At 28.5% G+C, this 12,886-nt stretch overlaps 1 protein-coding gene across 11 annotated transcripts in view; it reads right to left on the bottom strand.

The window, feature by feature from the left end:
• The window catches only part of LOC145259106 (protocadherin beta-11-like), a 1,732,684-nt gene that overhangs the window by 2,328 nt on the left and 1,717,470 nt on the right, over positions 1–12,886 (bottom strand). For 10 of the 11 annotated variants that reach the window (XR_013864122.1, XR_013864121.1, XR_013864123.1 and 7 more), the window contains one exon: positions 1–1,558. This exon is cut by the window's left edge and continues 2,328 nt beyond it. Coding sequence is in view for 7 of the 11 variants with exons in the window: in XM_080116766.1 (XP_079972892.1) it covers positions 1,110–1,558 (449 nt within the window). In the remaining 4 variants the exon portion in view is untranslated. The remainder of the gene's footprint in view (positions 1,559–12,886) is intronic. The other variant, XM_080116769.1, reaches the window with a different exon arrangement.

Genomic DNA, 12,886 nt, shown 5'->3' with positions numbered 1-12,886 from the left:
TAAAGGGTCACTGATAACACAACCAAAATGCTCATATTTAGATGTATTATAAGGATTTGTTGAGTCTTTCCGAGGGTTCTTCATAGTGCTTCTCATTTTCTTGGTTTTGTCATTTGAGAACAAAAAAAAAATAAAATAATATATTGAAAGGCTTTCTTCGGAAAGATGGAATCCTGTCGAATTGTGAAAAAAAGATGTTACAATCATGTGCACGTTCTTCTTCTTTAAGTTCTGACTATCAGCAAAACATTTAATCTACAGCTTCCTTTTTAGGGGTTGGGTGGATGGGGGAGAGAACAGAAGTTTCAAGCAACAAAGGGGCCAGCTGTGTTGACCAATCAAATCACTTGTCTGACATTCGCGTTGGAAGAAGAAGAAGGGGCAGCAGTAAAACTGACCAAAAACTGACCAATTAACCTTCTTTGGCACCAGGTTCCGAGTTTCATCTTTAAAGTTTTTATTTTTTTCACTCATTGAAATTCATAGTTTTAAAATTGTTTGGTTTATATATATATATATATATATATATATATATATATATATATATATATATATATATATATATATATATATATTGTTTTTTTTTTGTTTGAAACGGTGTTTTAAGAATAAAATTTCTGAAAAAAATTTGTTTTTTTTAAATTAACATAAAATTTGTCCGATTCTCATTTTTTTGAATTAACATAAAATTTGTCCAATTCTGAAAAAAAAAAAAAAAAAAAATTAAATTAACATAAATGTTTGTCCAGTGTTTTTTTTTTTTTTTTTTTTAAATTCTAAAAATGAAACCCCCTCCTCTTTTCTTGGAGAGCTCCACTTTTTTTTTTTTCTCATTTCAGTAGAACAACTTTACTTTTTTTTTTTTAATCATTTTTTGATATGGAAACAGAAAAATCTTTGCATGTTTAATCATTTTGGAATTTGAAATTTCTTTCATATTTTTATGTCGAACAGAGAAAAATGCTCGTTTTTTCTTTGTCTTTCTTTTTGTTTTTTTGTTTTTTAATATTTTCATTTTCTTAATTTTTTTTTAATAAAAACATTTCTCACAAATATTTTTTTCCTCTCCAAAAAAGTTTCTCTTAAAAAAAAAAAATTATCTCAAAAATTTACACGATGACATCTTTTAAAATATACTTTTGAATGTGAGATCCAGTTTCTGGATGGTGTACTACATAGCTGTCCGAAGCCACGCTATCACTGTCCGAGCCAGGCAACATGGCGGAAGATATATCACTACCAGATAAATCCTTGCAATTTTCAGTTAAAGTATAACGTAGACCAGTCAAATTCGTAGAGCGGGGAGCTGGTTGCGTCCCATAGGGGGAATCTATGGAACGGGAAACACAATATTTAAAAAGGGGGCGTTTTGGTGGCGGGGTCTTGATGCCAACTTTGTCAGTCTCGGCTGATGGTTGATTGGAGGGGATATCGCCATTGGCAGCTTTTGAACAGTGATTGGGCCGAAATGTGCGTAAGTTCGGAACCCTTCGCTGTTCGCTTGAGATGTCCCCGTTTGTACCACTGCTTTCCATAGATTTGTGGGTTCCTTTCAGATCTGGAAATAGACAAAATAAGTATGGTAAATTGTTTCGGACAAAATAAGGATTGTGCGAATCTGTACGAGAGTGCCCCCCCCCATCATGCTTTTTTTTCACCATTTTTTTTTTTTTTAACATTTTTCGACGATTATCATAGATTACAACCTTAACTATCATATAAGCAGAAAAATTTTTGATAAAAAATAAATTTTGATAAAAAATAAATTTAATGAATTTTTAGAAGGGGGGGGGGTCACTTTCTAATTATAACGTTCTAGTTGCTCCCTAACTTACTATACATCTCTTTACCGACGTGTCACGTGACCAGTGAAATTTTCTGTGCGTAGTTCTCATCTGTATGTAACTTTGATAATTAATAAAAAGTAAAATAAATAAATAAATAAATAAAAATAAAAAAGACGGCCTACTGGTCCCGTATTAAAAGACGCTTCAAATATATTTCGATATCAGTAGGGGACATTTTTATCTATTTCTTATTTTATTATATTTTATTCATTTTTTTTTATCCTTTGTTGGAAACGAATTTAAGGAAATCTCACCGTGACTAATCACGTGACACGTCGGTAAAGAGATGTACAGGAAGCCGGAGAGCAAGTGAGTAGAACGTTATAACAAGAAAGTGAACCATCTTCTTAAAATTAATTAAATTCATTTTTTATCAAATTTTTTTTTGTTAAATCTGTAATCTATGATAATCGCCGGAAAATAAGTTAAAAAAGGGGAGGAAAAAACCCTGTATTTTTTAGAGGGCGGCACTCTTGTACAGGTCCGCCAAGGATTGTAAAGGATATGGAATTTCAAAATGTGACATTTTTCTTTTTCAAATTACTATTTAAACAAATTGGAAATAATGGGCACAAATTCTAGTTCCTAGAGGTGCTCTGCTATAAATAGCCAAGCAAAGAAACACCATGTTGGCAAATTTAATTTGTAAATTTAGTCAGATATGAAATTTTCTCATAGAATTCTTGATTTATATTTCTATATATTAATTTTTTTTTTTAACTCTAATACGTATTTAAAGTGAAATAAATTGTTTTAGACTATTAAAATAATTTATAACGCTATTGATAATATTAGGTTGGTGCAAAAGTAATGTCGTTTTTTTTATATCAGATATCTATAATATAAAGCGTGTGTGTGTCTGGTCACGAATAGGCTCCTATATGGTTGACTATTATAGAAAACTGATCACATATAATGATATAAGAAATGGGTATGTTTGATCTGGCATAATGATGATTCATTAAAATTGTGGGGTCTGCGTACGTGCCTGGTCCACAAAGTATGGAAATAAAAAATTTAAAAATTAAAAAAAAAAACGTTTACAAGTGTTTTTGATATAGATGTACATAATAATACTTTGATAAGTATGTTTTAACTTAAATAGGGATGGTATAATAAAATTGTGGGGTCTGCGTTCACGCCTGGCCTCCATAGAATTGAAATAGGCACAAACTTTAATAAAGACTTTTCATATCTATCTGCGTAAGTATACTTTGATAATTATGTTTCAGTTTGAAGAAATATGGTATAATAAAATTATGGGGTGTTCGTTCGCGCCTGACCTCCATAGAATGGAAATATGTCACAAAGTTTAACAAGGTTCTTTAATATAGATCCACAGAATATTGTGATAAGTGTTTTAGTGTGAACAGGTATGGTTTAATAAATTATGGGGGTTATCTATTTTATTTTTACTTTGATATTTTGCTTTGGTTTTGATACCCCCAAATTCGAAGCTATCTCTTTACAAACCTTCCTTTTTATAACCTATCATACTTTCATAAATCAGAGTCCATTTTCTGTAGGCTGTTTTTGAACCCAGTCAACGATGGGTACTTTTGCCAGTATATATATATATATATATATATATATATATATATATATATATATATATATATATATATATACATCCACATACAGTGCTGTTTCACAGCTCATCAGTGCGGCTAGACAGGCAACCACCTCAAGCCAGGATTGAAACCCGACTGTCTGTATGGCAGTCAAGGCTCCTAACCGTTACGCTATTGGCGGCCGCTGAATGAGTAGTGAATTTAACGATGTTTTGACATCGTCCGAAATACCGCCGCTCGATTTGTTTACACAAAGAGCGTCGCTTATACGCTAATGGTAATTCGTGTATCACTTCTCAATATGCTCAACTCAAGGTGAGGAGCATTATAGTCATCCACATACAGTACTGTTTCGCTGTTTCACAGCTCATCAGTGCGGCTAGACAGGCAACCACCTCAAGCCAGGATTGTAAATAGAATAAATATATATATATATATATATATATATATATATATATATATATATATATATATATATATATATATATATATATATATATATATATATATATATATATTCTATTTACAAAATTTTAGTTAAGGTTTTCTTTTTTCATTTTTATATAGTTAAATTCTCTTTTATGATTGAAGACTTTTGAGAAATGCAAGTGCTAAGTCTATTTCTACTTAACAATTTTAGTTAAGGCTTTTTTCTCATCCTTGCATAATTGAATTCTCTTTTGTAATTATAAACGTTATAGAAGTCAGATTATGCAGGCGCTAAATCTGCGATAGGTTAAATATAGTTTTTTTTTCAGGATTTTAACTGCATTCTTTCTTTTTTTTTTTACTTTATTTTTTTGCTTAAAGCTTCTTTAGACTATAAAATCATGTAACCATAAAAAAAATTCTATAAAAATTATGTAACCGTAAAAAAAAATTCTATAAAAATTATGTAACCGTAAAAAAAAATTCTATAAAAATTATGTAACCGTAAAAAAAAATTCTATAAAAATTATGTAACCGTAAAAAAAATTCTATAAAAATTATGTAACCGTAAAAAAATTCTATAAAAATTATGTAACCGTAAAAAAAAATTCTATAAAAATTATGTAACCGTAAAAAAAAATTCTATAAAAATTATGTAACCGTAAAAAAAATTCTATAAAATCATGTAACCGTAAAAAAAATTCTATAAAATCATGTAACCGTAAAAAAAATTCTATAAAAATCATGTAACCATAAAAAAAAATTCTATAAAAATTATGTAACCATAAAAAAAAAATTCTATAAAAATTATGTAACCATAAAAAAAAATTCTATAAAAATTATGTAACCATAAAAAAAAATTCTATAAAAATTATGTAACCATAAAAAAAAATTCTATAAAAATTATGTAACCGTAAAAAAAAATTCTATAAAAATTATGTAACCATAAAAAAAATTCTATAAAAATTATGTAACCATAAAAAAAAAATTCTATAAAAATTATGTAACCATAAAAAAAAAAATTCTATAAAAATTATGTAACCATAAACAAAATTCTATAAAAATCATGTAACCATAAAAAAAATTCTATAAAAATTATGTAACCGTAAAAAAAAATTCTATAAAAATTATGTAACCATAAAAAAAATTCTATAAAAATTATGTAACCATAAAAAAAAATTCTATAAAAATTATGTAACCATAAAAAAAAATTCTATAAAAATTATGTAACCATAAAAAAAAATTCTATAAAAATTATGTAACCATAAAAAAAAATTCTATAAAAATTATGTAACCATAAAAAAAAAATTCTATAAAAATTATGTAACCATAAAAAAAAATTCTATAAAAATTATGTAACCATAAAAAAAAATTCTATAAAAAATATGTAACCGTAAAAAAAAATTCTATAAAAATTATGTAACCATAAAAAAAAAATTCTATAAAAATTATGTAACCATAAAAAAAAATTCTATAAAAATTATGTAACCATAAAAAAAATTCTATAAAAATTATGTAACCATAAAAAAAATTCTATAAAAATTATGTAACCATAAAAAAAAAATTCTATAAAAATCATGTAACCATAAAAAAAATTCTATAAAAATTATGTAACCATAAAAAAACAATTCTATAAAAATTATGTAACCATAAAAAAAAATTCTATAAAAATTATGTAACCATAAAAAAAAATTCTATAAAAATTATGTAACCATAAAAAATTCTATAAAAATTATGTAACCATAAAAAAAAAATTCTATAAAAATTATGTAACCATAAAAAAAAATTCTATAAAAATTATGTAACCATAAAAAAAAATTCTATAAAAATTATGTAACCATAAAAAAAAATTCTATAAAAAATATGTAACCGTAAAAAAAAATTCTATAAAAATTATGTAACCATAAAAAAAAATTCTATAAAAATTATGTAACCATAAAAAAAATTCTATAAAAATTATGTAACCATAAAAAAAAATTCTATAAAAATTATGTAACCATAAAAAAAATTCTATAAAAATTATGTAACCATAAAAAAAAAATTCTATAAAAATCATGTAACCATAAAAAAAATTCTATAAAAATTATGTAACCATAAAAAAACAATTCTATAAAAATTATGTAACCATAAAAAAAAAAATTCTATAAAAATTCTGTAACCATAAAAAAAAATTCTATAAAAATTATGTAACCATAAAAAAATTCTATAAAAATTATGTAACCATAAAAAAAAAATTCTATAAAAATTATGTAACCATAAAAAAAATTCTATAAAAATTATGTAACCATAAAAAAAAAATTCTATAAAAATCATGTAACCATAAAAAAAAAATTCTATAAAAATCATGTAACCATAAAAAAAATTCTATAAAAATTATGTAACCATAAAAAAAATTCTATAAAAATTATGTAACCATAAAAAAAATTCTATAAAAATTATGTAACCGTAAAAAGCGGGTAAAAACTATGTCGGAAAATTATCTTGTTTCCAGATAAATTCGATGCGAAAGTAACTAGCCTGAAAAAAAATAAAAGCATGAAATAAAATTTTTGCACCAACCTAATATTTACCCATTCATTTATTTACCTTTTTTATCATCGTATGTATTTTCTGTAGGCTGTTTTTGAACCCAGTCAACGACGGGTACTTTTGCTAGTATATATATATATATATATATATATATATATATATATATATATATATATATATATATATATATATATATACACACACACACACACACACACATATATATATATATATATATATATATATATATATATATATATATATATATATATATATACGTTTTTTTTTAATTTTTGCACCAACCTAATATTTACCCATTCATTTATTTACCTTTTTTATCATCGTATGTATTTTCTGTAGGCTATTTTTGAACCCAGTCAACGACGGGTACTTTTGCTAGTATATTTAATTATTATAGTAAAAAAATAATTATATATATATATATATATATATATATATATATATATATATATATATATATATACGTTTTTTTTTAATTTTTGCACCAACCTAATATTTACCCATTCATTTATTTACCTTTTTTTATCATCGTGTGTATGTTCTGTAGGCTGTTTTTGAACCCAGTCAACGACGGGTACTTTTGCTCTGTCTGACGTAATGAACATTTAAATTAAAATGTTTAAAATTCAACGCTATTTCACACGGTTAATAGTAGCCGAATGGATACGGCCTCCGCTAATCGAGCCAGAGATGTCTCGTGTCGCGGAGTGCGAATCGTTCGACTGGTAGTAATCGTGACACCCTGCACTGAAGAATCCCGAAAGGATGAAACACTAGTGTCTGTAGGTATTTAATTATTATAGTAAAAAAATAAATATATATATATATATATATATGTTTTTTTTTTTAATTTTTTGCACCAACCTAATATTTACCCATTCATTTATTTACCTTTTTTATTATCGTATGTATTTGACTTCATGTTTCGAAACATGACCTTAAATCATAAATCAATGACGTCAAGCTAAAACTATGATTATGTTGAAGTAATATACCTATTTACTTGACACTAAACAAGGTCAAAGTTAGACACAAGGCCAGTTTTAAAATGTAACTCGTATTGCTTTAACCCTAATACGTAGTTAAAGCAAGATAAATGGTTTCGAACTATTAAAATAATTTCCAACATCATTGATATGATTGTTATTATCATTTTCTCACAAGGAGCTTTCACACAGGTTATCAAAGATCTCTCCTTGAAAACAGCCTGTGGTGTTCCCTGGAAGCTGAGTGGCAATAAGTTTCCTCAGATTTCCAGTACTCTTCACCTCTTCCGATAGTATTTGCAAATAAATTTGCATTATCACAACAGCTGCTTACCATTGCCTTCTCGTTGGCAGCGGCTATCGGTCTTCACTGGAATTTGAGTGGCAATAAGCCTCTCCAAGGTCTCAGTTCTCTTCACTCTTATCCAGCAGAGATCTGGTCAATATTCCCTCCTCGGTCTTTCCTTCCTCCTTGACTCTACTTGGCTGTTTTTTTTTTCGGGGGGGGGGGGTATTATCATTATTATTATTATTATTATTATTATTATTATTATTATTATTTTTGTTTATTTGAGATAAGTAATTTTATATTTATTTATTTATTTGCGGACTGTTCTCCTCATCTTCATAGTTTGTTGTTTCATTGTTTCGGCCAACTCATCCTCTGGCCTTCTTCAGGTGATTAACCGCAACGAGATAGGAATGTTGAGTTTTGTAAGTGTATCACCAGTAATTACTAGGGATAGAGTTACAAGACTCAGCATTCCTATCCCGTCATGGTTAATCACTCGAAAAAGGCCAGAGGACGAGTTGGCCGAAATATGGTAAAACAACTGTAGCAGTCACAAAGACCTATTTTATCCTGTGAATCAATGCCCTCCCCCCTTTGAGCTGTTTGGCCACATACTGGCCAATCAGCTAATAGGGCGCATTGACTCATCAGTCCCCTAAAGAAGTACTTTTTGAAACTAGAGAGAATCATCAGTCAGGACCGGACCTCCAGCCAAGCAACATCTCTCCTCTCTCGTCCCTGAGTTGATTTTTAGGGGTATTTGGGTCTGCTTCAAATGAATATCACATTTACAATTGTCGCCGGCAAGTAGTTCTTATGATATTAAGAAACTTTCATTTATTTTTTCATGATAAAACAAGGAGTGTTTCCATATGGTTTCGTATTTCGTTTCATGCTTAGTGACTTCTGTTTCATGTTAGCTAAACTGAGTCAACTTCCGACGTCGTAACTTTGTGTACTGAATTTCGGTACTTTTTCTTTTTTTTTTTTGTTTTACGTGGGAGTAACCACTGGTGGCCACTCGAGGATAAGGGTTATTGCGTGTACAGTAATCAATGGGGTAATATCGTAGTAATCGTTAATAATGGAGATTTGATAAATTGGATTACTTAAGGGGACGGTTTATCAGGAATTTGTTTATGTTAGACTTGAAGACATCCAAGTTGTAGTCAGGTGGGAAACAGGCAAACGGAAGAGAGTTCCACAGGCGTAAGCTGCCATAAATGCCAATCTGAAGAAGCACGGAAATATCTTCATGATGTACATACTCATCTCGGGATGAAGATGGCATCTTCCAAAAATCATATAAATTGATCAAGTAGTATTGATCAAGTAGTAGGGGGGGGGTTGTTTTACAATCCACAGAGATCCGAAAAAGTGGTAAAAAAAATAAATGTTACCTAAGGCAAAGTAAGCCACTTTTCTATCTAGCTGGATAGGTTTGTAGTGTTTTTATTTAATGTAAAATGTTTATTTGGTTCGAAAAACAACGAATGTCAACCTATACACGAGCACAAGAAAAATTGGCCGAGATACTTGTACTCGTATACGGGTTGACATTACTTGTTTATCAAACCAAATAAACATTTTACATTTAGTAAAAACACTATTCAGCTAGGTAGAAGAATAACTTATCTTGCCTTTGGTAACATTTATTTGTAATATATTTGAATTTTTGACTACTTTTACGAATATCTGGATTGTAAAATATACTCATTTTTTTATATAGAAATTCATAGGTTTGTTTTATAATCCACAGAAGTACGAAAAAGTGGTAAAAAATAACAAATGAATGTTATCAAAGGCAAGATAAGTTAATCTTCTACCTATCTGGAAAAGTTTTTAGTGTTTTTTACTCACTTTAAAACGTTTATTTGGTTAAAAAAAATATATAGTGTCGAGCTTACGTGAGAACAAGAAAAATGGCCGCGACTTGACTCCGAAATATTTGAAGTCTTAAAAATGACTTAAAAATAAAAACATTACACAAAATACAGTTAGAAAACCACCCAATATATGTCATGGTAACATCTATTGGGTGAGTTTTTAACAGCATTTTGTATAATGTTTTATTTTTAAGTCATTGTTAAGGCATCAAATATCTCGGTGTCAATTCGTGACCATTTTTCTTGTTCTCACTAAATGCTCGACACTATGTTTTTCGAATCGAATAAACGCTTTAACTTGAGTAAAACCACTAAAAACTTTGCTGTATGCCAAGTGCAAAGCAAAGTCCTGACCTTAACATTTGATTTTGACCTTGAAAAATAGTGTGCGCCATCTTTAGGCCAGAGACCATCATCATGTCAGGTTTGATCATAATCGGTCCAGTGATGTAGGCTGTAGGAGAGTATATATACATTGCCTGTGACCTTGACCTTGTAAAAAATGATGTGCATCATCCCTAGGTGGAAACAATCATCATGCCAGGTTTGGTCATGATTGGTCTAGTGGTGTGGGCTGTAGGAGAGTTGTACACACAGACACACACATGAACGCTACTACTTTATATATATATATATATATATATATATATATATATATATATATATATATATATATATATATATATAATGCTCCTCATCTTGAGTTGAGCATATTGAGAAGTGATACACGAATTACCATAAGCATATTAAGCGATGCTCTTTGTGTAAACAAATCGAGCTTAGGTATTTCGGACGATGTCAAAACATCGTTTAATCATGACTCACTCAGCAGCCGCCGATTAGTGTAATGGTTAGGAGCCTTGACTGTGGTACAGGCGGTCGGGTTTCAATCTGGCTTGGGATAGTTGCCTGTCTAGCTGCACTGATGAGCTGCGAAACAACGAAACAGTACTGTATGTGGATGACTATATATATATATATATATATATATATATATATATATATATATATATATATGTATATATATATTAGTATATATATTAGTATATATATTAGTTCTAGCGTCACCATGCTGCCACAATTGATGGCGTACAGTTTTTATTAACTCTTAACTTATCTAAAAATTTCTGAATTAAATTCACTTAGAAAAGAACACTTATCTTGCTTACAATACTAATACTGGAATCAGCTGCTGCTGATTGATGCTAATTACCTCCCTTTAGTATTATAGAAAAAAGATTAGCTATTTCAAGAGAAAGTGTAACAGCAGATTATAGTCAGCTTACGTGCTTTCTAATTATCTGTGCAGCGCTACCGGAACCGGTGACAAGGCAAATCAATTACTTCACCTTTATTGTTTTTCAGTATTTTTTTTTATTGTGAAGTGATTTATTGGAATACAATATAAGAAAAAGATATTATTGAAAAGCATGCAATAAAAATTAACAAAATTATATACAGATAAAAATAACACAATTCGTCCTTATTTGCAATTTTAATAACAAAATTAAATAAAAGTTTTTGCTTTATTTTGAATTTTATGAAAGATATGTTTATGAAATATATGTTTATGAAATATATGTTTATGAAATATATGTTTATGAATTTATAAAAATAAAACTCTTTTTAATTTTAAAAGTAAAAGTTTTTTTGTTTGAATTTAAATGTATGTTTATGAAAGTATAGAAATAAAATTATTGAAATAAAAATAACAAATAAAATTATTGAAATCAAAGTAAAAAAATTTCAAACAACATAAAAAAACACGTATTCAATGCATAATAAAAGCTAAGGAACTGATTTTCCTTGTTACCACTTCCGGTAACGCCCTGCAGAAAATTAGGAAGTAAATTAGCTGATTATATTATTATATTAAGAATGAAAACAATTTTTAATTATTTAATTTAAAAAAAAAAAAAATTCATTGTAAATTATAATTTTTACTCATCCTAGTGCTATAATTTGTATTAATTGGATTATTCGGACTACTGTCCTTATTCTGCGTTTTATTCATTTTCACAACGTTTCAGCCGATGTAACCTCTGACCTTCTACAGATGTATCTTGTCAAACTCGGAAATCTTTTTGTTAAACTTGTTTGCTTGATCCCACGGAGTAACATATAAAATGCTCAGTAAAATTCTTTTCTGAAGGTTGAAGGTTCAATAATCAGTGCAATACAATGGCGAATTATTTAAGACTTCTAGGCACTTCTGCATGTCAGTGACATGAGGTGAATGTGTGTATTTTAGTTTCAAGAACGGCCGACAGAGGTCACTTGTCAGCCAAAGAACAGGGGTCGATAACTCTTCCTTTTCTAAAAGTGTGTGCAAACTAAAATTATATTTTGCTACATTTTTATACACTCTTTCTGCACAAAAAAAAAAAAGAAAAAAAATTATTCTTAAACCTCTGGAAATGTTTCATTTTTTTAAATTTTGATATACGTTTATACAATCTTATTGTGAAAACAAAAAACAAAAAAACAATCTCTGTAAAAAAAATTATTCTTAAACCTGTATAAACGTTTCGTGTTTTTGAAATTCTACTTTTCTACATTGACAAACTAAAATTATATTTCGATACATTAAATCACTCATTGAAAAGAAATATTAATTCATTAAAATTATATTTTGATAAATTTTTTTATTCAATGTTTCAGTTTTCATATATTTCTGTGTTATTTATTTCGTTATACATTTTTGCGTTATCGTAGACACTTGTTTATATTTGAGGTTCACATAACTGCCGCTAGACGGCATTTCTCTTTCAAAGAACAGGGGTCGATAACTCGTCTCTCTTGCTAATATGTCACTGTAGTGCAGAAATGCCGACTTCTACCCAGCCATGGCTGACAGAACGGGAGCGTGCAATCCTCGTGGATTAAATAAAAGGTTTGAGATGAGACATGAATGTTTCTTAAAACATTTTTTTCACTAATATTGACAATTTGCATAAGGATTTAGTTAAAAATTGAATCATAGGAAAATCTTAGAAATAACTTAGTCACCCCTGAAGATTAAACTTTTTTTGATAAATTACGGACCCAGCCTCAAACACACGGTCCGAATTCTTGCAATGCAGAGCTAATCCCCTTTTCCTTAGTTGAAAAAAAAAAATGAATTTCACACTCGAAATAATACCCAAGATGAGAATAATTGTTTCAATAACCAAAACAATACAAAAGATTTTCTTAATTTATTCATTGTGGACTATTATCCTCATCTTTTCTTAGTTGTTGTTTCACGTTTCGGCCAACTATTCATCTGGCCTTCGTCAGGTGGTAACCACAACGGGATAGGAAGTCTGAATCTCCTAACTGCATC

This window comes from Euprymna scolopes, chromosome 34 (assembly GCF_053919585.1).
Source record: "Euprymna scolopes isolate OS-2025 chromosome 34, ASM5391958v1, whole genome shotgun sequence".
Taxonomy (NCBI): Eukaryota; Metazoa; Mollusca; class Cephalopoda; order Sepiida; family Sepiolidae; genus Euprymna; species Euprymna scolopes.
The sequence above is the reverse complement of the archived record's forward strand: the minus strand, read 5'-3'. Positions and strand labels throughout refer to the sequence as shown.